Here is a 23,290-nt window from a genome sequence, read left to right on the forward strand (position 1 = left end):
GTATGACTCTGATGCACATTGCACCTCACCATTACACAAGATCCTAACTTGTAACACTTCATATTATAACCTGCTTACTTTTAATAGGGGTGCAAGTTGAATGGCAGCCTCAGACTCGGCCTTGTTGGTGAGTTATTTTAATTGTTGCGGCAATTCCTGAGTCTTGTTTTATATTATTCATAATCACTTCTCTACGTTTTTTATCATTTGATTAATTTGAGATATAAATAACATAATTTTCAGTCAAAATTGTTTTACTATGGCCGAGAGAAGCTGTATAACACGATACAGAACACGATAGTGGAAGTTAAAGAGAAATATGGCAGTGACCCTGTTCTGTCATTCTTTGATGGCGTTTCTCTCCTCATGCAAGGTATTATGTCAGTTCAATTATGATTTTCTCAAGTAAAATGCTAACCAAAGCTTATCAGGTGTAATAAAGATCAGTGACATTTTTTAACATCGACCTCTTCCTGTCAGATCACATTCCTGAAGCAATGCGAGAGCTTTCATCGATAGGTGATCACAGGGACCTGGTCATTGCTGCTTCCTTCGCACTAATCATGGCCCACAGAAAAGCTAGAATCATTGGTTTGTCTTTTGAAATGCTATTTTTAACTCCAATGTTTTAATACTGTTCATTAATATATTATCAATTTGTGGTTATTTCTGGATTTTCTACCGATAAAACTGTTAATTCCGTTTCCATTCAGATAAAGAAGCAGTGTCTGAGCTAGAAACCCGGATAAAACATGAACGGTCCACTGCCGGGGAGAAGAATCTATATTTTGCTGGGTTGTTTCTTGTACTGTGTGGCCGTCCTGATAAAGGCAGAGATTACTTCAACAGACTGCTCAAAATAACGAACGGGAAAAATTTGGACGTAAGTTGGGCGCCAAATACTGGTGTCTTCGGTTACTTTGTAATTTATGTGTTCGTGGAAGACGCGCGTACTTTTGTCTGTATAATCGCAACGTTTTAATGAAAATGCTGCGCGCAAATTTGTTGTATCGCTATGACAACACGCGTTCGCGATTTGGAGATTGGCTGGCCTGTACGTACTGGGTGCATGCCAGTAGTATGCAACCAGACATGCATGTGGTGTGTTTTACAACAGGATGTTGTTCACTTTCTGTAAGATTTTAGCAATAATAATATGTCTCCTGCAGGGCATTGCCATGCTTGGTTGGTGTGAACTTCTCATGAAGAAAACTGGATACCAAAGCAAAGCTCTTAAATATTTAAAGAATGCACGGAGCTTCCAGGTGGATCAAAAGATATCAACACCCTTGTTGGTCTGGCTAAATGTCATGCAGCTCTCAAAAGATGGGACGATGCACTGGACAGTGTGAATCAAGCGGTTGTTCAGCATCCGAAGAACCTACCGTGCTTATTGGAAAAGATGAACGTATTGCTGGCTATTCAGGATTGGGAACAGGCTTATGAGACGAGCAATAGAATTCTTAAGGCTGATCCTAACTGTATCCAAGCGAAAGCAGTGACTGTACTGTATATGTTGTGTCTTGAGGGAAAGTACTCCGAGGTAAAGCCCGTAAAATTCATCTTGATTATGTAATTTTGATATTCGCATTTTGCAGTAACATATTTATATTTCTCAGTGATTTTAGTACGGCACATCTAATAATACTCTCTTTAGGTTGCTCAAAAACTTGGAGAGTTAGTTACCACAATGGATAGGTTTGAGCCGGCAGCTCATCAACTTTACCATCTCTACAGTGCTGCTTTTTCTCGTCTCGTAAGTGGAAAAACCTGATTCTACACATTTACCTGTTCTCTCTGGTGTTATGATCGGTTTCATCGACTACATATTCAATTATAACGGTAAATTTATCGTCTGGCACTCCCCTGGTTTGTATTATTCCGAACCTAATAATACCATAAACCTCTGCCAGTGTGGAAGGCACAACATGGTGCTACAACAGACGATAACTCTGCTAGAACGAGCCATGTCTATCAGTCATGACAACAGTCTTTACCACACTGAGATGGGAAATCAACTCATGATGCAGGTCAGCACTTTATTCTCATATATTTTATGTCCTTTTCTCAAAAAGCCCTAGCTGGTAAGTTCACGTTTTAAGTACATCTGGTTGCGATTTTTAAATGACTTGATACTAATTATAGGTATCTGTTAGATCATGACTTCTACATCTTAATATTCTCATTTCAGGGCAAAGTTGGTGAGGCCAAAAAGTGCTTCAAAAGAGCGTCTACAATCGACGAAAGTTCAATGTTGGCTTGTTTAGGTAATGAACTACTATTTTTACAAAAAGAATGCTGTTGTAATTACTGGAAAACAATACTCTAGCAGTATAGCAAACCAGGTATGACTTTAATTAGAGAATTTTAATTCAACAATCTTACCACGTTTTAATCATGAATGTGGTTTGATTCCACTAATATATAATCCACTACTGGAACTGAAAGTGTGTTGCCTTCTTCGATAACTGGAGATATAAAGTAGCAGATCCAGGGTTTATGAGTTGCCCAACGTTTTTCCTTTAAATTGTGCAACGAGGTTCTTCACTCCGGTTTTTTTCGGTTGTGCTGGATTTAAATACTTGTTCGTACGCTTATTATATCGAACTTTCCACAAATCTGAAGTAGTTAACAATAAAAATCCTTAAGATGCGATAAGTATACAACAAAGACCGGTAAAACATATTGAATGCAGCCGGATTAGAAATAGTTATGGGGTTGGTGGGACAACAGCATTTCACGATGCGCAATTTACAAGAAGGCTTTGAATAAAATATTCCATATAAACTACACGATCACCGATATGATGAAATGAACTGAATATATGATTGTTCGTACGCTCCATCTTACGAAATATTGTCTCCTTTCGATTGGTGATTGGTCGTAATAACCTTTCAAAACATCCAGATCCATGAATATGTTTTGAATCACAAAGTTGAATTGGATCACCAAGTTATTAAATGCAGGCACAGTGGCTTTTATCCTTTGATACTCTATTCATCCTTTGATACTCTATTAGTTCAACAATTAACTTTGGAGTAATCGACATCATTTGTTATGTTGAATGCTTAAGTTATTCGACATTTATACCTTTTGTGACTGGAAAAATTTAGTAGCTCGAAAATTCTTCTAGGTGAACCGTTTGTCAAATGTAAGACAGTTACAATCAACCATAATCTGCAGGGTAAAACTTTGCGCTAGTCACTTCTTTTATTACGAATAGATACATTGAACAATGTGAATTACATATGACATGGCTAGCACACAGTTGCAATGGTATTACATATGACATGGCTAGCTCACAGTTACAATGGTAAACTATCCAAATCCGATTCCATATTCCATACTTGAAAGTATGAACATATTGTCATATTGTCATTGTTTACAAAACGGTAATTGTCACTAACTAAGCAACACACCCAATGACGTATTATGACGTATTATCAAGGAAACGGAAATGCACATTCATGGGCTTCAAAACAATTGTTTTGGTGGATACTTGTGCTATCATTGTTGTCCATGAGTTCAATTGTTGACCTTTTTCATCGCTTCCCTTCCCTTCCAAATCCGAGTTATATTAGATACGTGTTTAAGTGTGCATAAACAAGGCGTAAAGTGACTAAACTGTATTAATAAGCTGTGTATATTGTGATTGTACATATTTTATATAAATAACGCATGTATTATGCAGTATGCACTGCTGTATGCCTCGTCTTAAGTCTAAACATGCATGTTTAGAAATTAATATTTCTACGGAAGACGTTTGAAGAAGGGAAGGGAAGCGGCTCAATTTTAATTTAGACTTTTCTAAATACGGTCTACAATAAGGAACGACAGCAACATGTTTGAGTAATCGTAAAAAGTGCACATGAACTTTTAATGAGTTAAGATTTCCGTTATTTTCCGGTGTTCATTTCTCACTGAACTTTCAGAGCTACAAAAAGGGAAAAATCAATGGTTGCCTGGGGAGCGGGGGCAAATTAATTGTTCCTAAAACAATAATAAGGGCTAAAAACATAAAAATCATATCGTTATTACACCACACACAAAGCCGCTACCGATCACGTGTTTAATTACACGACCAGAGCAGCAAAAGTCCCTGACCCAGCAGCCAACCTCACACTGCCGTGCTGCTGTTATAATTTGAACTGTCAATCTTCTTGCTTTCTGCCATCTGTCTTCGTAACTCTATCCTGTTCTCTTTCTGAATATACGCGTGATACGTTCTCGTTACTTTGGATATGATAACCGTCATGGGCAGAGCTAGAACCAACATGCACGACATGATACAGAGGCTTCCAATGATTTTGCCTTGCCATGTTATAGGGTAGCAGTCACCATAGCCCACGCTGCTCATAGTCACCACCACCCACCAAGCGCTGCGCGGGATCGAGTCAAATGCGGCGTTGTAGTTTCCGTCCTTGTCCTCGATTCCCTCCACGTAGTGTATGAGGCTGCCGAAAAATATGATGGCAATCGACCAGAAGAAAATGAGAAAGAAGAGTTCACTTACGCTCGTTGAAAGCGCCAAAAAGATGATTTTGATGCCGTCGGAGTGGCGGGCAAGTCTTAATACTCTTACTACCCTCAAAACTCGCAGCACTACAAATATATGCGCTATTCCTCCTGGGAATATTAGTCCTATGTAGTAAGGGAGAATTGAAATGAAGTCCACCCAATTGAGCACGTTTTTTACAAAAATTATAAACTGAGGACACGCAAAAGCTCGCAGTATGAACTCTAGTGTGAAAAAAGCGATGCAGGTCGTTTCAATACAGAAGAAGACAAAATGTAGAAGAGTAGTTTCGTCGGACACCTTCTCCTCGATTTCTGGAATAGTTTCTACCATGAAGATTGTAACTGCCATTAGAATACAAACGATGGAGCAGTAAGACCAAATTCTTGCTCCGACTGAGGAATTCGATTTCTCAAGAAATGTCCTGAAAAGGCAATGTTAAATTTGTGATAAAATGATATTACATTCAGGACTTGTTTATGATTTCTTCATTTACAGAAGTTCGTGAGCTGCCTCATTTTTCTAACAGTTGAAATATTCGCTTTGCGGTGATGACTTTAGGCCTCTTTAGTCTTTAAGTATGGTTTATCCCCTCTAAATTTAATCTTACCAAACCATGTTGGCTTTCTTTGGTCGTGCATTCTCCTCTTCTCCCGACGACTCACCGGGCGTGTCATTCAGCTTCAGAAAGTATTTAGTCAGCCGGAAGAACTTTATCTGAAATTAGTTTGAACAGTTATGACTAGTCGGATCAGCTAAAGACCTGTTTGGTGAAGTTAGTGGTCGGAGGATGCCGACTCAAGAAAACGTTTGAATTGTGACGTCATTATCAGGTATTAACATGTTGACCAAAAAATAGCAAATGAGTGAAACTCCTTTCATTAATTTAAGACTTAAGGAAATGCTTAAGACGATTAACACAATTTATTTGATAGCTTCTGAAACAAGACCCTCTCGTATCAATTATATATTTCCATAATCCCCCTCCAGTTTTAAGGAATATGCCTCATCCATGCTGACAAGGTACATTAATTAAGGCGGGAAAATAAATTAGGCGGAAAAATAATCTAGACAGAAGAAAAAAAATAAAGGCAGAAAAAATAAATTAGGCGGAAAATAAAGTTTATCTATTCTCTTTTCACCTGACCACACATTCTTACCTCTTCCAAGAAGCGTTCCTCTGTGATACTAGGCGGGCAGTAGAGATGTCCATTGGTCTGATAGAAGTGTAGGATAGTGTAGAATATCTGAGGATCTGTGTCTATGATGTGCTCCCCGCTCTCTCTGTCATAGTACTCGCGCAACTCTTCGGAGCCCAACAGTGTGTCCTTGTACTTGTGTAGAGTACTTTGAAACACCTGAGTTAGTTGAAGGATCAATAAGAGGACCAAGTCTTAGAGGTAGCCTGTAAATATGGGTAAGTATTAAATTTAAGAAGGTTTTGAACTATAGAATACAGGTGGAATTGCTAAGTCACCGCTACGTTCGCGTTGTATCATGCATCAGCTATGTGGAGTGAGACAGTCTCATTTTCCAATATGTTACACCGAATTTGATTACCACACCGACATGATCATTTACTGCCAAATTAGTGTACAGTATACAATACCAATAGAGCATAATCTCTGTTCGGGGGAATTCACAGACAAGCGGATCGTTCGCATGATGAGCCTAATAGATATCTAACACAAAGGCACATCTACAACCCAGTTCATTAATGAATATTTAAGTAAGATCCAGGGTGTCAAATAGTGACTGAATTAACGTGCAATTTTCTCGCTGGGATAAATTGATCATAGAACAGTACAGTGGTGCAAATTTACATCGATTTTTTAGTTTTCCTACGGGGAGTTTGAATCAATCATTCAATCTTACCTCATAAAAATTACCCCGAACATTGAGAACCACAATGTTATGAGATCTCTGGCTGGGTTCAGTCCGGTAATCTTGAGAGATAATAGACTGCCTCCTGAATATTTTATCTCGCTGTTCCTTTAGCTGCTGCTTTGTGACTATCGACTGACGTCGGATCAAGATCATCCTAAGTTCGCATCATAATTCATGGATCCTATTCTGTGAACAGGAAACATGTTTAAAGATGTTATGCTAATAGAAGGACAACAGTTACAAAAGATAAATAATTATAATACTAACATCACTACGATAATATGATCATAATGCATAATAAACGAAACTTAGAGTAGCTCTTATTAACCGCGAATATTTCTGCGATTTGACGCGATTAAGACTGTCAATTCTACTTCCAACAAGGAATTTAAGATCCGATTACATTTTTAAAAACTTGATCAACTATCTCTCTCCTATAAAATAAACTTATTTAATAATAAGTCACATTCTTCACATCATGCCCGCGTGTGTTGATACCTAGAGCTAAACGGGCTGCTCTCTAATTAATACCGACACATGTGAGATCTTGGTCAGCCTTGTAAATACACTACCGTTTTGTGACAGCACACGACGCTGCCATTTTAAATGTGGCGGGCATAATTGCTGTCCGGGCTAGGTCGTGGCTTCTGCCAAATCATCCTTTTTTACTCCTGCAGAGACAAAATGACAGAGATAATTTGTGCCGCTCCACTAAGAAGGTGTATCTACTGATAGGGTTACCACACTTTGTTTTTATTGGTGGAAAACGCATTACAAGTACTGTATAAACTATAGTTTATAGAAGCTCAGAAAAATGTGTACGCTCTCACGAAAGATCTTCGTTAATTAAACAAATATTAAACTTAATTAAAATACATTGTCCAGGAATTTACCGATTCATTGTCTGGCTCATTCAGAAACAATGAGAGAAGTTTCTTTTCAAGGATCACTATTCCAGCGCAATGAAATCGAGGAAATATCGCAAAATATTCACAAGTTAATTAACACGTTAATTTGAAACTTCAGCGATTGAAACTAATTTGAGAGTTTCATTGTGTAGCTGAGACAAAAAATTAACAGAGAAATATGCAAAAATTCCAACAAACTAAAAGCTCAAGTACCCAAAAAGTAGAGAGAGTGAAAAGCTATAATTAGCAGCAAATTAAAACTAATAATATTGATGTCTCTAATCTATTCTATTGTACCTAGACGATTATTTTCAGCTACTAGGGCTATTCATGTTGATGATTTCATCTACTTAGGCTCCTGGATCGAGAGCACAGATAGGGAGATAAGGGTTGGAAAGGGAAAAGCATGGGGTGCCTTTCATAGACTGCAGGATATCTGGAAATCCAAACTCTCTAAGAGCCTTTAGATTAGACTGTTCATAATGGCTTGTGAGTCAGTACTGCTCTACGGATCAGAAACCTGGACACTGACAAAGGCCCCAGAGAAAAGTTTGGACGGGACATACACAAAGATGCTGCGTATGGTACCGGGTATCTCATGGAAGGACAAGGTCAGCAATATAACTTTGTATGGTAGGCTACCAAGGCTGTCAAACAAGTTACGAAGCAGGAGATTAAAAATGGCGGGGCACTGCATCAGACATCCTGAGCTTCTTGCCAGTGATTTAGTCTTATGGGAACCTATGCATGGTAGACAACAGCAAGGCCGAGCAAGACAAAGCTACTTGTCTATGTTACTGAAGGAAGTTGGGACAAACTCTAAAGAGGAACTGCGAACCCTGATGCGGGACAGGGAGATATGGAGGGGTTATCTGGCGTAGATCGGACTTAGTTCCGACATGGTAGTAATAATAGTAGGGCTATTCATCTGCTAAACTTCATCATCAAAGACTACTCGATGTAATTGTTCTGTTCAGTTGGAGTCAACATACTAAATGCCATTTCTAACCAACTGATACCCACAAAAGTATGTAAATATCAATATATAAATAAGGTCACACAGCTCTGAACGTTCGCTTTGTTTGCTAATAAAAACCGAGTCACAGTTATGGGCTGCTGTTGCCGGGGAACGACAGGTCCTAAGGCAAGCTGCTGCCGGAGGCTTACTATAAAAATATTGTGATTATCGGCGACCAATAATAATTATTATACTTGTGAAAATGTTCTACGGGTTTCGATCATGTTTGGAGGGCAAACGGAAGTGATAAAATGTGGGCAAATCGTAAACTTCCCAATGCATTAATATTTAATAACCATTTAAAGTTAATGGTTACTAATAAAGCAATGAAAGGCATTAGTTTGCCGGATTATTGGCGCACAGATTACAAATCAATCGCACAGAAAAATCGCACAGGATACACTTTTCAAAGGATTATTATCAGTGTTTAAATCACACAGAAAACAAAACCTAGGCTACATGTCCCGAGTATCTGCTGCTACATTTGAATGATGACAAAACAACATACTCACACGCCAGCTCCCATCCTCAACAACAAAAAGTCAGGCGACGAGACGCAGACTTACAGTGGGATACGTTAATAAGTTCTTCATTAATTCTTGAGGCAGCCACATTAGAAGATGCAGATCAATCTTTGTTGGCATTATTGTATATCATTTAGATCTTTAATTGTCGACCGCAGCATAACAATACCCCGACTTGACAGCGATAATATGTGCATAATTCGGGAGAAGCAGCAAAATTACAATATCATTCACGCCGGCCTGTGTGTGTGGACGTGTTGTCGATTGTCAGTCTCTTTTACGTGAACAAAACCCACGCCAGCCTGTCCCAGGTAACCTAAAAAACGAGTTCCGATCGTCCAGTTTTCCTTAGTTCCTAGGAAGTTTACGAAGACCAGGAGAAAGTTTGGCTGGCCCGCGTGGGAATAGTCGCGAGCGCGGGGGGAGAAGGGGTGGAGTCAGGTCATCTGAAGGCAAGTTGTTACTTTGATTATTAGCCTGAGATGGTTACTACTTCCTGTTGCAGCTACAAATTACAGCTGTAACAACAAGCCATGCTTTTGTAATTAACATAATATCGTACGTTCTAGTAACGACTAACCAATACCGCAACCAATACCGCAACCAGTACCACAACCAGTACCACAACCAATACCACAACCAGTTCCACAACCAATACCACAACCAATACCGCAACCAATACCACAACCAGTACCACAACCAGTACCACAACCAGTACCACAACCAATACCACAACCAATACCACAACCAATACCACAACCAATACCACAACCAATACCACAACCAGTACCACAACCAATGCCACAACCAATGACAATACTACAATCAATACCACAACCAATGCCACAACCAATGCCATCACCATGTAGTTGATATGCTGAAACCTTAGTTCCACCTTGCCGGCAGTATTTCGAAAGCTTTATTTGGTAACTTCTTTTATCAGGGCTATTAGAGAACCAGTAAACAACAATGATCTGCATTAGCCAATTTAATTAGATAATTGTAGTTTACAAGATGATCATATAATTACAGTATTTTGGAGTATCCGCCATCCGGACGTGAATGCCTTGATATAAAATATAGGAGCCTGGAATGCAACCAAGAGATATTTCAACCAATATTTGTAAAGCAGAATCAGGCAAAGAATTCTTAAAGCAGCCTTGCAGACGAGGAGTTGAGATATTGCGAGGGTCCCGATTCAAACATCATTCACCAAACAAAACTACTGTATATCGTTGCCTTACAAAATATATCAATATTCAAAGAATGACGTGTTTTAGCTTTGACGTGTTCTGTCTATTCATCCGTTTGTCTTTACAAATGGAGGAAAGTGCATAGTGTATCTACATTCTACAGTACACACAGATCTATACAGCGAAAGAAAGGCCCAGTAATAACCGCGACCGTACACTTGTGCAGCAAATTTAATGATCGTTGTTTTAAATTGCACTGCTGGACTGCTGGTAATCTCCTGATATAGATCAAATGATCGATGTGAAGGTTGCCTGTGAGGCACCAACGTTGTAAACTATGAGTGGTGCGTTCTACTCTAAGGCTAGCTCTGTTCGAAAATCGATACGTTGTGCTGCTGTGTAAACGTTTAAATATGGAGTTCCTAAATGCCAATTACGCTAAACTTTATATGAGTATACCGCCGTTAATATGTTCTTGTGTAATGTATCGAGAGTTTTTATTAGTTCGTGATATGTTCTTATTGCAGATATCCTGTATACGAGAGCAATAGCACATTGCACAAGACCGCAAAGATACTTATACTCTCCACTCGTTATAGACTCTAATGGTCCTGATATGGATATCTTAGGAAGCCATGCTCAATTTAAACACTTTAAAATTTAAATCTTTTCATATTGAATTAAACAAAATTAAATTAACTAAATTTAAAAGGGCCTTTTTTCTCGTGAACTTCAAACAAGTCACAAGATGAAATACCGACAATATGGCGCCCGTTATGATGCAGTGAGATGGGCATATGTAGAACCTTATTCAAATAGGAAGACAAGTTCCGGTGAACATCATGGCAGTGCAAATTAACAGCGTTGCAATCTTACTATACCGTATTCTATACAAGTAATCCAACTGAAAGTGAAAACAAGAGATGGTTAATTGGTAACCATATCTACATTAAAACAGAAAATTTGGTCCAATGTAGATCATTCGGCGTCCTGTAATTGGTCGGTTACTTAATAGCCATATGGCTGTTGTTGGAATTACCAAAGTAAAATAAGCATGAAATTAGAAACAGGAAGAATCGCGATTATTTGACTAGAACTGGCGTGACAGGATTGTAGTATATATACACACTCGCCTAATTGATTATACAGCTTTAGTATTCGACACATCGCACACTAATTATTATGAGCCAGATGCAGGTGATTATGTGCTCTTGATGCTGCCCGCGTGCACTTGCTGGAAGATAAACGGAAATCGTCACTATTTCCGGCTTATTTCACGGTTAACCAGGTGACAAGATGGGTGGAGTACCCCGCCCAGCCGCACAAAGTTAGTTTTTGGACTGTTCCACAGTCCACACGTATCTTAAAACATGGTTGTCTATTATTGAACCACCTTCAAAGCTTGCCGATGCACCGGGGTATCGCAATAAAACGTGATATTGGTAGCTTATGTTAGTTTGTAAGGCATCACGCATGCTCAATATTGGCGGCAAACCTTTCAAGCCTCCTATAATCATCGATGGTAAATACGTCAAAAAATCGCCTGTAAATACGCCGTATTCAAAAATTCTAAGAAATACGTGAAATAGGCAAAATTTGGCGCTTAAATTCTTTGATGGTAAAATTTCTCAAAATACGCGCGTATCTCTTTCGAAATACGTGATTACAGATTAGTGATATTTGCGCGTGCGTCGCTGGCCCAGTGGTATATTAATATAGCAATACTGACAGTCGTTTTGGAGACTTCACGGTGCTCGAATGAAAACGCTGCAGCGACTTGCTATTCTTATGCTGAACTGCAACCAATCAGTCGGTCTGCTGCAGAGCAGAGCTTTTCAGGTTATAAAGCAGTTATGCCTCCCTCGAGGAATAGACATTCAACCGAGACCCAGTTCCAGTGCATTTTTATCTATTACAATATTCGCAGACTAAGATCACAAGTCTCTCTTGCTTGAATTTTGAAACCGGTTACCGGATTAACACGGACTTCCCAGTGGCATAAGTTTAAAAAGTGACTAGGAATCCAGCCTGGAAAGAAAAAACGGCTATAATAAACTTTTAAAACGGCTATAATAAATTTTTCGGCCGGATGACGATTTCATTTCACCTTGCTAGTTATATTACAGAGGTATTTTTAGTTATTCATTAGTTATTCATAATTGCCAAAAAGTATGGGAAAAAATGATCCTATCCGAGTCTCGAACTCGCAATCTGCTGATATGGAGCTAGCGTATTAACCAATGAGGCCACGATTCCATAAACTGTAATGTAATATTCATATATAGATCTTCGCGCGTTACTGCAACTTAATTTGAAATACGTAATTTATCATCGGGAAATACGTATGCGTAGTACCTACGCGTAGTCTCCCCAAAACGCATTTACCATCCTTGCCTATAATGGTTCGCTAATATACCCTCCTCCTACTATGATAAGGTGAGTCTTACTGGGAGGGGCGGGAGGCAACGACCTAAAGTGGCATTTATGCCATTTTGGAATTTAAAATTTTGACAAACCAATATTTTACAGAGTTTTAGCCTTAAAGAACGATAGAAATTGGGTTCCCCCTGGCCTTTCTGTACATTTTCAAACAATTTTGTTCTTCAGATATCATAAACTTGGTGATAAAAGTTGTGTCTCGCCAAGCTGATTACATTTACGATCCTGTGAAAAGTATTTCAAAATAACGGATATTTTGGAAGTTATATGACCAGACTAGATACTAACAATTTCCCTTAAATTTAGCATCGTGCAAAATTCTACCCGATCATGCCAAAGTCTGATCATGCTTCTAGTAGCCTGGTGTGAGCTTCTAGTAGCCTGGTCAGTGGTCATGGTATGAGCTTTGATTTACTCAAAGGTTTTCCATTTTCTTCATAGAAATTTATGCCATTTTAAGTCTTGGCTCTGGCCCAAAATTCCACCCACAATAAAATTACAATAGGTATTTGGATCGATTTGTTTTTTAAATAAGCAGCGTCCAATTTACAAATGGTTGATCTATCATTTACTGTAGGTGAACTCAGAAGGATTCACCTTGAACTCAAATTACCTAGGCTTTTAACTGAAAACAGAGGAAGTGGCTCTTATATAATCTTCAAGATAATTTGAATTCTTGTTAATGCTGCGCTCTTACTCTGAAGTTGCAATTATTCCCTCTCTTAACAAAGAAAGCTGAAAATAAGATCAAGAACCCAAATATATATAATCCATGATTGAGCCGGTAGAGTGCGACATTCATCACAGAACATACAAAAACTACTGAAGATCGTGTTGGCAACCGCCGTCTAGAGAACGGGTGTATACAAAACAGAGAAAAAACAATTACTGATGAAGACATGTGTTGATAAAAGAACGACCTCAAAAGTCAAACTGTACAATGCTATACAATCAGACGGCGAGTCTGACAATGGACTATTCCGTTTGCATTTCAAAGCGAAAATTGTCATAACGATCTGCTGGATTCAATTAAATTTATGAATTTAAAATGACAAGTCATACAGTAACAGCGATGTCTAATCGATTGCAATTTGGTATAATTAAACTTAATATCAACGCAAATACTCATAAAATGTATATTATCTGTTGCAGACTTTCCTGATACAAAGTAGAAGATCGCACCATGCCATTGTGGGTCGAAATAAGCTGTCTCTTTTTTTACAAAATTATCAGAGATAATCATTACATCACTCTATTTTTTTTACAAGAAGACAGTAGGAACACATCATTATAGAAATTGATTTTTAAAACTGACTTATGACACAGGATTTTTATTAGTTGCTCTGATCTGTGCATGTTTTGTATTGTCCGCTCATAACCAATAGAATATATTATATATATGTTATAATCAATAGAGAATATAAATAAATGTAATGTCACGTTTCAGAATGTCTGGACGTAGGCTACAAATGATATTCCGTAAGGTTAACACACCAGTACTGTAGATCGAGCAGTCTGACAAATGAATGTAATAAAAAGAAGCAAGTGGAAACAATTGAAGACTGATTATGGGAGATGCTTGGAGAGGATTGACGCAATCTATTAATAACAAAAGGCGAAAGAACAATCAAACGAGACGAATCATTATGATTTATTGGGTTGGGAGAATCGATTTATTACGTTTATAGACAATGCCTCGGCTGTAATTTGTGATAGACCTACTCAGTGTACTGTCGATTATAGATACCAGACGGTGTGTCAGTTGGAGCCGTGTGGTGCCGTGGTGATGATGTTGTCAAATCTGCTGTATATACATTGTACATTATGTACACGTGTCAAGAGTAACAATCGAGCAATTACACTGGGTTCGTCTAGGGGTCAAGTCTTTCACAACATCGTGTTATGTTTTCATGGAAAAAGCATTTCTTGTGTGATCAGCATTGTATCGAATATCGGCGGCTGAGACGCACACTCACGCACAGTTCGATATCGTTGAGAAAAATAAGAAAATGGATGGGACTCGACCTAATAATGTGCCCTTTGGTACTCCATTGACAATATAGGCAAGATTTAAAGGTGTCATGGACACATTGGACAGCTAATACTTGATTACGGCATGTATTTAAAGTCGTAGGAAAAGATCCAATCCATTCATTACTTTCGCGTTAGTGAACAACGACAAAACGACATTACAGTTGAGCATAGCTAGGCTAGACAGTGTACAAAACAAAAGAGTTGAATTAAATCGATCAGAAAGAAAAATAACTAATATAATAGACACTAAATGATGTCATGGAAATTTAAGATAAACGGAAAATTAACAAAGATAAATATCAAAGATGAATATGGCAAATGTTTTGGCCGGAAAAAGCAAAAACCGGTAACATTTTCGGTTGACAATACAAGGTGAATGGCATATTAATTTCCTGTCAAAATGATCAGCGGCTAATTCATCTAAGGGTTTATGTTATTATTAATATTATGTCCAACACGACCGTCGACCATGATTTATTAACACTTTTGTAAATCAAATCTTATGTAAACATCTAGTGAACAGTTTTTAGTAGGGTACCCAAGTTTAAACTAAACCTCCGTCATAGCCTTTCTCTTGTCTCACTCGCTGTTTCTGGAGTTTGTCGAAATCTTTAAGTAGGTCGTAGCAAAGAGGAAGTCGTAAAACTCTTGAAGCTAAAACCTGAATCTGCTTCTATATAGTTAGAATGGTCTAGACAGAGGAATGTCATGCTACTAACTAGAATGAATATCGCCTCCTCAGCTAAGATCAGTCCTAACTCTAGGTGAAATCAGTCCGAATTTCAAGATGTTTAGTTCGTTTCTTTTTATGAGCTTCTAATTGGACACAATCATTAACAGGTGACCTTTTTCTTACGTCTAAGGGCTTATTTTCGAACAACCGTTGCGTCGGCGAAATTCAATTTCTAAAGGATAGAAATAAGGCAGTAGTACCTGACAGGGCAATGATCCAGCAAATGACAAGGATACATAGCAACAGGATAACAGCGTTTATAGAGACAGATCAGATATACGGTCCAAGTAGTAGTAATAACAACACAGACCACTGACAACCAGTTGCCATGTTACCCTAACAAAGTAATATCAGGAAGCTGCTGTGATCGGACCGATTACACTCCTCCGATCCATTGTTACCAACTACTACAAGCTTACAAGTATATTACTCCTCCTCCGACTACAAAGTACAAGTATTACTCATACTCATTATGACAGATGTGGACCTGCCTCTACGGAGCATGTCTGATAATACCTCGACCCACCTAAATTCTTGCTCATCACATTCCGAGAGACTTCGATGTACATTTCTGGATCACACAGTATGTGTGATCAAAGCCAGCTAGAGGAAGATAAGTGAGAGAAATACACCAGTCATTATATGGTGGTGTCATGTCTCACCGCACAAGTGGTGAGCTGATATAATGTGTCCTGATTATGCTGTCCTGACCGGGTGTATGACGCTACAGCGCCAATTATACAGCGCCATATTATCAGCTGGTTATGAGACATAATTAATGCATAATTATACAGACAAGCAAATGATTGTAACTTAATTAATGTCCTCAGGTGGTACAAGGTGTCTCCTGGCAGCTGGCTCGATTGAGGACGCTGCCTCTCAGCTGGACTTCCTTCACGAGATATCAGCTACCACCTCCCGGCCCGCTGAGCTTATGCTGCTGAGAGCTCAGGTGTCTGCTAAGCAAGGCGTTGGAGAGGCGGAAGTCTTAAAGCATCTCAACGATGCCATTGAGATCAGATCTTCTGAGTTGGAGGTCAGTTTTTTGCAGTTTAAATCCTCTAAATTTATATTTGCTTATTTGTAAACAGCTAATATTACTGTAAACAAGCTACTGGAAAACTTCAACCATAAGAGGCTATCACAGCGCCCTCACGCGCATGTATTACCCATTACATATAATTTATATAATTTAACAACGCTATCCCGCAGAATGAGGTGCCAGGATGCGAGTATTTTATTAAAATGGACCCTGACTTTCTTCTTCAGATTGTCGAGCTCTACTTGACTTATGCTCCCTCAGAGGTAAGACTTGAGCTGATGTTTTTACTGGTAGTCATTTGTCGATTGTGTGATTTAAAACCTTGGTTATGATTTGAGGCTTGGTGGTCCAGTGATCCAGTGGTTGCTTGGAAGGGCTTCTCAAGGTTGCGGGTTCGAGAAATGCTTGTGCGACTATTATATTTTATATTCAGTACACTAAGTTAGACTATTGACGTAGTGGACGGTTGAGCTGTCAAATCCAACGATAAGCACATTAATCAGTGACCTTTGGCACTTCAAACCGCCTCAAACCTCCGCTGATTTATTTATAATATGTTATTGTCAAGCAGCAGCTGCTGCATGTTTAGCATATTGATTTATTGTGCCGTAAAATTAATAATTGATTTATTAAACTAATGTTTAATTAAATAATTGTTTTACTATTCTCAATTTATCTAACATTGAACTCTAATATCTTACATGACCCTCAACATTTGTTCAGCCACAAGGAGCCGGCCAAGTTCCATCAGCAGCTTTGGGAGTTTGTTCCAATATTCTCTCCCCTGTCATTGCTGGGGCGCCTGGTATGCTCAGTGCAGTTTTCCTCCTCGCTAAAGTCAAATATCTCTCTGGTTAGTCGAAATTACTCTCGTAAAATTTCAAATCAAGCGTTCCATTTTACATCAGTCGGCTGAGTCTACCTCTTGAGCATTTTCAGTTTCCTCCTTGTATTCTTTCGCAGTGAACACGTTTTATTACATGTTTCCAAAGTCGATTAGTTCTCATGAGTCCATATATAGATTATTACTTGAAGATTTATGGCTCTGAAAATAATTTGCTGTCAATTTTGCTGAAAATAGGCCTCAGGCTCAAACGTATTAAAAACTGTTCCTTAGTGCTCCTTAGTGCTCCTTAGTGCACTTAAACTCTTGAGACAGCAATTACTGGCTAACTTTATAAAGGTTTCTTGTCGCCGATGCATGGTACAGCAGCCACGAGAAGGACATGTTATAGCCTACCTATTTTGAGACGTATTTATTGAATTTTGGAATTCGTTTAGCTCATGAATTTATTTAATGTAGTTGTTATAGAGATCAGCAAATTGAGATTTTGGGGATCTAAACTTTTTGCCGTTTCCCGCAGGTCAGAAAGACGGAGCTAAAGCGTTGTGTCAGGAATGCCTGAACCGCGACGTTTCGTACGGAGAAGCCCACCTCTTAATGGCACGGATATCACTAATAGAGGGCAACCACAGGCAAGCTGTTCAATCCCTCGAGATAGGCCTAAGTTACAACTTCGAGCTGATGGAGTCACCTGTGTACCACTATGTTCAGGCGTGTGTACAGAAGGAACGTGGAGATGATGAGACTTGTCTGAAGACTCTGAAACAGGCCCTGAAACTGTTCACCAAAGATAAGGGCAGCAGCACTGACAAGATTGCTGTGTACTTGGAACTGATCGAGGTGAACAAGAAACTTGGGTTCAATCACGAAGCTGCAAAGATAATGCAGGACGCTATTAACGAGTTCCAGAATACTCCTAACGAGATCAGGATAGCGATAGCAAACGCGGATTTGTCTGTAGCTAGAGGAGATTATGAGTCGGCGTTAGTGACCCTGAAGAAGATAGAACCTGACAAGCCGCACTACAATCAAGCCAGGAAGAAACTTGCTAACATCTACTTCAAACACCGCAAAGACAAGAAGATGTACATCAGCTGTTTTCAGGATCTGGTCGACCAAAATCCTTCCCCTGAAAACATCATCTTGCTAGGTGACGCTTACATGCAGATCATTCAGCCCGACAAAGCTATCAGTGTGTACGAGTCTGCTCTTAAGAAAAATCCTCGAGATGCGAAGTTAGCTAGTAAAATAGGCAAGGCATTCGTCAAGACACACAACTACAACAAGGCTATTAATTATTATGAGACAGCTCTAAAACAGACACCCACTTTCTCGGAACTAAGGTATGATCTAGCTGATTTGCTCATAAAACTCAAGTCTTTTGAGAAAGCTGAAAGAATTCTGAAAACAGCTCTTGAAGGTCTCGCTGCCAGATCTGATCTCCCGAGTTTGATAGAGGAGTCCAAATACTGTGAGTTATTAGGATCACTCGCCCAGAAGAGAGGTCAGCTTGCTGATGCACTGGACTTTCTCAAGAGGGCCGGCGAAGGAATGGACAAAGTCGTCAAGCGTGCATCCGTTGAGAACTCTGACAAAATTGATGAATTTAAGAAACACTTTGCTCGGCTAAGTATGAACATAGCGGAACATTACTGTGATGCCAGAGATTTCACCAAAGCCATGGAGTGTTACAGAGATGCCTTAGCGCAGGACCCTGACAACGTATCCGCATCACTGGCCCTAGCAAACCTTCACATCTCCACTGGTGAATTGGAGGAGTGTCAGAACATATGCTCCTTGCTCCTTCAGAAGAACCCTCAGGACGAACAGGCTATTGTAGTGCTCGCCAACGTGCTTTTCCAGCGAAGCCAACACACAGAAGCTATCCACCATTTCCAGCAGCTACTGAAGAAGAGACCAGACAACTTCACTGCACTGTCCACTCTTATCGACCTGCTCAGAAGAGCTGGGAAGGCCGAGGAAAGCACCAGATTCTTGGACATGGCTGAACGGTCCTCTGCTAAAATACCTCTGTCTCCAGGTTTTAACTACTGTAAAGGACTGCACGCCTGGTATGGTGGCAACTCTCACACCGCACTTAAGCACTTTAATCTGGCCCGCAAGGACTCGACCTGGGGCGAAAAGGCAGTGCTGGCCATGATCTGGATCTGTTTGAACCCCGACAACGACACGCTCGGGGGAGAGGTATTTGCTAACTCAGAACCTGAACGTTTGGTGGCGGAGCGCAAAGAGAATGATATGTTGTCAGTTAAAGCAGCTGAGAAGTTACTCCACGATCTGAGGCCCACCAACGCTCAGAGCGCGATGAAAGTTCGCATACTGGAGAATTACTGTCTGATAGCCACGCAGAGCAAGCAAAACGTGGAGCGCGCCCTGGATAGTTTTATGGAAGTGGTAGCCACACAGAGTGATCACGTGCCCGCCCTGCTCGGGTCTGCCATCGCTTTCATGATCCTCAAACAAGTTCCCAGGGCCCGGAATCAACTGAAACGTATAGCGAAAATGCAGTGGAATCCGATCGGTAAGATCTCAATGATCTGCCATGTAGTTCATGAATCATGATTTAAGTAAATCTTTTCCTGAAAATTAGATACATCGATTATTTCAATGTTTAAGTCGCTGACTGACCACTGTGTAGTTTGATAATAAGCGTAAATGAAGTATGCCTACTAAGGTAGGTTTACTTCATTTACACCTATTATCAAACTACTTCTGAGATAATATCACGTCTGGTACAGTATCGCTATAAACTGAGGCTCTGGAAATTGTTCAGTCTTAAACACATTTATTATTTTTATAAACTTTAATTCCAGATGCGGAGGAGTTTGAAAAAGCGTGGCTACTCCTGGCTGACATCTATATTATAAACAGTAAATACGATATGGCGCAGGATCTCCTGAAGAAGTGTATTCAACATAATCAGGTAAGCGAATGCCCGTTATACAACGCATCTAAACCCGTTATCTGGTATAGATTATGCACATTTTTATCGGCCCCCGATTTTTGAATGTAATGAATGCAAGTTGTTTAAATATATCCGCACCCACTGATAACGTTTGTTTCATCAGAATCGTTTTAACATCACAAAATCATCAAACTTTATGACAGAAATTGCAATTTTATCACTAACAATGACTGGCACCAGGCGTGTTTCAAAGCGTGGGAATATCACGGTTACGTGAACGAGAAAGAGGCGAGCTACAAGGATGCTGCTATTAACTACGAGAGGGCGTGGCAGTTCAGCAACTTCACCAACCCTACCATTGGTGAGTTTTACTTTGGCAATCTGCCAGGTCTTCAATTACAACGAACGACTGTTTTTCTGATTTCAGCCTCGTTTTATTATTTTTGTAATTATTTCTCGGTCTAGTTTTGGTTATTTGTGAGAATGTGCATGCGTCAAGTAAAAAGTACCTCTCCAATGGTCACTTCCCCATTTTAATTATTAAATTTTGTAATATTGATTATAGAAATTGAATTTCTTTGCAGGTTTCAAACTTGGATTCAACTATCTTAAAGCTAAACGATTCGTTGATGCTATCGATGTTTGCCACAAGGTTTGACGCCTATTTGATGACACTTTTAGCTATCAAATTATATTAACTAGTTCCTCATTTTTTGTACTTTTTTTTATAACTCTTTATTGTCCATATAATTGTATTTTTTATAATCCCTTTAGAGCCCACTTCTTTTTCAGGTGCTGAATCATCACCCAAATTACCCAAAGATCAGAAAAGAAATCCTTGAAAAAGCCAGAGCGAACATCAGAGTATGAGATATGTGCAGATTCTTCAGAAAATACCTTCCTCAGTATCAAATTGTCTGTTAACCGAACAGTGCCGCTCTCTTACCAGATCAGAAATATTTAACTTACTTTAGATTATTATTTCTTTCTTGACATAGTTTGATAGTGCTGGCATTATCAATCCATTTAATTTGGAACGGGTTCAGACTTCAGAAATCATAATTCATTGTGTGGAAATATCAGTGATTGGTGTCAATAATTTGTATAGTGTATATATATATTATTATATATGTAAAAAGCAGTGAATATCCAGATTGTTAATAAACAGTTATTTATTATAAATTTTTAAGATGGTGCCTGATATGCAACAGCCATTGGTTATGTTTCTAGAATGTAGAAGCGTCAATGGTTTTACTTTTACTGTAAATGTATTGGTACCCGAAGCAAGAAAAATCTGAACGTTTATTAAGTTGTATTTTTGCTATTTGTGTTGTTTGGTTTTATATCTCTCATATGAGTGTTTTAATCATCCCATGTAAAATTACGATGTGCTTATCTCTAACTTTTTAAAAGCTTTATCTGGTGAATTTTGATTCGATAATATTAAATCGATAATATTAATTCTTTGACCGTATAAAAATAATTAAGCGGTTATAGACCAGTTTCCTCGGGTGGTGCAGTTTGGGACAAGAGAATGTGGTCGCGCGCTACTGCAACTGCAAGCGAGAGGGCTCTGGTTAGGGCAAGACCACAGCTTGACGGCACACAACATATGAAAACACAATTATCATTATAATTTGTAACATAATAAAAATCCTATGATTCGAATAAATAAACTTGTTTAATTAAAGCAGCAGTCAACACTAATAGTAATGCAGAATACAAAAGTCTGATTAGCCGCTAACTTACCCAATATGCAATAAAGCACTCAGTTATCTCGATGTAAGTTGAGCAGGTCGTTAAGAGTCTCACTACTAAAGTGCCACGTTGTGTATAGTTCCTTTACCCGCCTATAATTCTATACTTTTCTGATCTAGCGACAACTTTGAACTTCTCTTCTAGATAGTTACTGGGCGGCACTCAGCATTTTCATTCTGCCGAATCTCTATTTATGAACATAATAGCCTGGGGTCCCCATACCAGTACACAGTAACTAGATAGTGATTAGTGACCATTGACCAATGTAGTGCTGAACAAGTATTGGTTGGTTAGTGTCACAGTTACAAGGATTTTGTAGGTTTACAACCTACCAGGACGCGCGCCGAGTTAGACTCGTCGACGGTCCTAATATATGGAACAAATATTTTACGAGTATCACCCGTTAACAAGGATTGGTTGGTTAGCTTCACAGTTACAAGGATTGGTTGGTTAGTTGTAAGTGTCACAGTTACAAGGATTGGTTTCTAAATTAAAACCATCCGAAGTGCAAAGTATAATTTAAATTGGGATTATCGTTTAAGTTTGTGGTTTGATCGACGCCTCTTTGAAGTAAGAGGCCAGAAACCGTTGACCAGAACAGAGAGAGAGAGAGGTTTGATTGACGATGTCAATCCTTCGCAGCTCGGCGTGGTTCAGTGGTGCATCACGCGGATCTAACGAAGTGGTTGCGAGAAACATTATTTGATGCGCAGCCCTGAGCCCAGTAGTTTGTGGTTTGTAGCTCAGTGCACAACTTACTGGGTCATTCACCTTGCCATGGCCCATGAGTCTACGCGTACTGCGTGACGCGCTTGTTTCACAAATAATATAGATATCCTGTGCCGCCTTCGGCAGTCTCGCGCTACTGCAAGCGAGAGGGCTCTGGATAGAGCAAACTGGGTCACGCTGCGCTTCAAAGACCATGCTTCTCGTTACCTAGGGACCCCAGGCTATTATGTTCATTAACATAGAATAGAGATTAGGCGGAATGACAGGCTGAGCGCGGCCCAGTCATGCTTCTCGCTACCACGATCATATCGTAGCACTACTGACTGATCGTCTAGGACGTAGCGCTACGAGCTGGGAAAGAGCAATCAAAGTTTTATTTAAGTCAAGCATCAATACAAGGCGCAGTTTGATGTTTATATCTCCTGCGAAAGCAAACTCCCAAATTGCGCGTGCTGTACGCTGTAGTAACTTTTTTAAACTTCATGAATCGAGATCAAATCTTTTGCAATGTATTATAAAAAATCAACATATGCACTTATTATATATAATCTAAGTAAACTATAGGTAAAAATATAATATTAATCATAAGCTAAAATGTACTAATCTTTGTATTCTAAATGGGGAAAAAGAAGAAACATTGTCAGTCAGTCGAGAAAATTGTCAGTCAGGCTATATGGCAGCTTGGAATATATTTCAAAGAGAATAACAAGCTCAAAAACGGGATTGGGGATAATGATTA

General features: G+C 39.2%; 2 protein-coding genes across 2 annotated transcripts; one reads left to right on the forward strand and one right to left on the reverse strand.

The window, feature by feature from the left end:
• The first annotated feature begins 74 nt into the window (after positions 1-74).
• On the forward strand, positions 75-21,481 carry LOC134826614 (tetratricopeptide repeat protein 21B-like). The gene is made up of 16 exons (XM_063839067.1): positions 75-127; positions 244-373; positions 481-591; positions 714-883; positions 1,170-1,543; positions 1,658-1,756; positions 1,914-2,030; positions 2,192-2,267; positions 16,083-16,288; positions 16,465-16,557; positions 17,018-17,147; positions 17,659-19,680; positions 19,973-20,082; positions 20,305-20,425; positions 20,649-20,716; positions 20,857-21,481. Exons 5-16 carry the CDS (start codon positions 1,403-1,405, stop codon positions 20,932-20,934), a joined length of 3,261 nt encoding a protein of 1,086 aa, XP_063695137.1. The 5' UTR covers positions 75-127; positions 244-373; positions 481-591; positions 714-883; positions 1,170-1,402; the 3' UTR covers positions 20,935-21,481.
• On the reverse strand, positions 4,021-6,598 carry LOC134826615 (potassium voltage-gated channel subfamily D member 1-like). The gene is made up of 4 exons (XM_063839068.1): positions 6,392-6,598; positions 5,677-5,874; positions 5,127-5,233; positions 4,021-4,940 (listed from the first exon to the last, which is right to left on the reverse strand). The coding sequence occupies exons 1-4, from the start codon at positions 6,554-6,556 to the stop codon at positions 4,118-4,120; spliced, it is 1,293 nt and encodes a 430-aa protein (XP_063695138.1). The 5' UTR covers positions 6,557-6,598; the 3' UTR covers positions 4,021-4,117.
• Positions 21,482-23,290: the final 1,809 nt, after the last annotated feature.

The sequence above is a fragment of the Bolinopsis microptera genome, chromosome 2 (genome assembly GCF_026151205.1).
Source record: "Bolinopsis microptera isolate Bmic1 chromosome 2, MBARI_Bmic_1.0, whole genome shotgun sequence".
Lineage (NCBI taxonomy): Eukaryota > Metazoa > Ctenophora > Tentaculata > Lobata > Bolinopsidae > Bolinopsis > Bolinopsis microptera.